Source organism: Dipodomys merriami, unplaced genomic scaffold, assembly GCF_024711535.1.
Source record: "Dipodomys merriami isolate MVZ:Mamm:240054 unplaced genomic scaffold, mDipMer1.0.p SCAF_25, whole genome shotgun sequence".
Classification (NCBI taxonomy): Eukaryota; Metazoa; Chordata; class Mammalia; order Rodentia; family Heteromyidae; genus Dipodomys; species Dipodomys merriami.
Genome location: NW_027203937.1, coordinates 19,188,514 through 19,191,316, shown reverse-complemented (window position 1 = coordinate 19,191,316; position 2,803 = coordinate 19,188,514). Strand labels below are relative to the sequence as shown.

The 2,803-nt window shown below is 40.2% G+C and overlaps 1 protein-coding gene across 1 annotated transcript; it reads left to right on the top strand.

Moving 5' to 3' along the window:
* The first annotated feature begins 1,455 nt into the window (after positions 1-1,455).
* Positions 1,456-2,418, top strand: LOC138836573 (olfactory receptor 51G1-like). The gene has a single exon (XM_070035351.1). It carries the CDS (start codon positions 1,456-1,458, stop codon positions 2,416-2,418), a length of 963 nt encoding a protein of 320 aa, XP_069891452.1.
* The last annotated feature ends 385 nt before the right edge of the window (positions 2,419-2,803 follow it).

Here is a 2,803-nt window from a genome sequence, read left to right as displayed (position 1 = left end):
GCTATTAGCCCTAGATGAGTTTCTCACTGGGTTTTTAAACATTAATACTTTACTACAATCATATTGTTTAGCCATAAAACTTCTGTAACCAGAAAAGTTTTCCTCATCTATTTTGTTCATATCATGTGACTGGTTACAGAATAAAATCAGGTTGTTTAACAGTTCTCATAGTACCAAGTAGCTAGCACCACTGACTAATTAGGGGTTACTAATGGGCACACACTTAGTGTGTTTGAATCCATTGCTATAATTGTTCTCACTGATGGTAGATGGTCTAGCAAAAGTGGTCTACCACTTTGATTTTCATTTTCTCTCTAATTATCAACTCTTTCTTAGTCTCTAATATCACATACTTTAACTTGATTGATGATTCCTTCAATTTTTGAAAGTATTTAGAAAAATTCATATAGAATGTTATTCCCTTTCCCATAATGATTCCTTATCTCAGAGAATTTCTTTAACTCGTTTTATCCCTTTCAATCTTTAATATATATATATATATGTAAGTTCATGCTAAAATTTCTTTATAGTGTAGTTAATCATTTGTGGAGTGTGTTTAATAAATATTACTTGATGAGAGAAAACAAAGAAGATGGCTAGCCCAATGCCCCTAGTACCTATAGTTCGCTATGTACCTTTTAAAATCTACCAAAATAGGATCTACACAATCTTTGCCCTGTAGGCAAAATGCTTGTCAACATCACTAGCCTCTTGTCCCCACCACCACCCCAACAAAATTGGTCATTCTTACCTTCAGAGTAAGCTGACTAAATTGTCTAGATTTGGCATAATGTGAATTCTAGCCACTAGAGTAAAACCGGCCTATTTTGAGTGCGTTTTCCAATCTCTATTGAAAGAGAGTAGAGTGGCCATTTCCCTAATGGTGTTTTGATGCTACTGCTATTGTTGTTGTTCTTTTGGGGGTTTGTTGATTGATTTTGTCTTTAGGCCATCTTTTTCCTTGTTTTTCATTTATATGTTTACTTGTTTGCATTGGGAGCTAAAAGCTGAATTCAAGAGAAGAAAAATAACAATCTCAAGCCCATGCGGACTACCTTTCGGGCTATTGCAGTATGTTTTCTTATTTATTACTGTAATGTCGCTCTTTCTTAATTAAAAAGAGGATTCTACACTGGGCTTTTCAGGATTGCTTAATGATTTAAAGGAGTGTTTTGTTCAGTTGTGAAGAGAACAGTGTTTCACACAATCAAATGATCATTTTGAAATTGCTGCCTTTAAGTACAGTTATTTGTTCTTTTAGAAATACTATTTTTGATTATATAGAAGTATATTTTCAAATCTGCTTCGAATTTCTCATATTTGGTAGTATGCTTGAAGCCATATCAGCAGGTAACAGAACTGTTGTTTTTAACCAATAACTTTGCCTTCTTCCCTTAGAGTTCTACCCACATTAAAGCGGTCATGTCTCTTCACAGCCCTCAGGTGCCTTCAGAGATGCTTTCTTCCCAGGACAATGTCAATATCTCTTTCTACCAGCCACCTGCTTTCCTCATGATTGGCATTCCAGGACTAGAGGCCATTCATGGCTGGATCTCCATCCCCTTTTCTTCCATGTACACCGTGGCACTCACTGGAAACTGCCTCATCCTCTTGGCTATCGTGAGGACCTCCAGCCTGCACCAGCCCATGTACTACTTCCTGTCGATGCTGGCCCTCACAGATATGGGCCTCACCATGTCCACCCTCCCCACCACCTTGGCTGTGCTCTGGTTTGACCAGCGGTTCATTGGCTTCAACCCTTGCTTGATTCAGATGTTTTTCTTGCACTCTTTCTCTGTGGTCGAGTCCTCGGTCCTCCTGGCCATGTCATTTGACCGCTTTGTGGCCATCTCCAACCCTTTGCACTATGCCACCATCCTCACAAATAACATCATCATCAGGATTGGGATGGCCATTGTGGCTCGAGCCACTCTGTCCCTCTTCCCAGTACCCTTCTTGCTGAAACGACTCAACTTTTGCCCTGGTAAGATTCTCTTGTCGCACTCATTCTGCTTCCATGCTGATGTCATGAAAAGGGCCTGTGCGGACATTACCGTCAACATCCTGTATGGGTTGTATGTGGTTCTGTCCACAGTGGGTGTAGACTCCTTGCTCATCGTCCTGTCCTACGCCCTTATTCTCCACACGGTGATGGGGCTGGCCTCTCCTAGGGAGCGTGTTCGAGCTCTCAACACCTGTGTTTCTCATATCTTAGCTGTTCTGGTCTTCTACATCCCAGTCATAGGTGTATCCATGATCCATCGTTTTGGAAGACACCTACCCCACATTGTACATTCTCTTGTTGCCTATCTGTATCTGGTGGTTCCTCCTGTACTCAATCCCATTATCTACAGTGTCAAGTCCAAGCACATCAGGAAAGCCATGCTGAAGGTGCTTAGAGGAAAAGGCCAGAACTGAGGATACTGAACGTTTTCGGGGCTAAGAGCACTGTGCAGAGCTATACAGACAAACAAAACTTCTAAATGGATGAAGCCTTACTCATAGCTTCGTTAAGAGCATTCCGGAAGAGTGATGACACATTGTAGTGAAAAATTGTTACTATCAGATCAAATCCAGGGTTTTTCACATGCTAGGCCAGCACTCTACCACTGGGGTACATTAGTAGCTCTGAAAAATTGCTTTTGAGTATTTACTGTCTCATTAATTTCACATATGTTTTCTAAATGCTGACTTTTCTAAATGTTGACTTTGTTAGCCCTATGTTAGCTACCAGAAACACAAAAATGATTTCTACATTGCTTTGCCCTTCAAAACTTCAAATTTGTGTATATATGTGTATACA

What these genes read in the sequence shown, in the direction of transcription:
- LOC138836573 (XM_070035351.1), top strand. Translation starts at nt 1,456, where the DNA reads ATGCTTTCTTCCCAGGACAATGTCAATATCTCTTTCTACCAGCCACCT.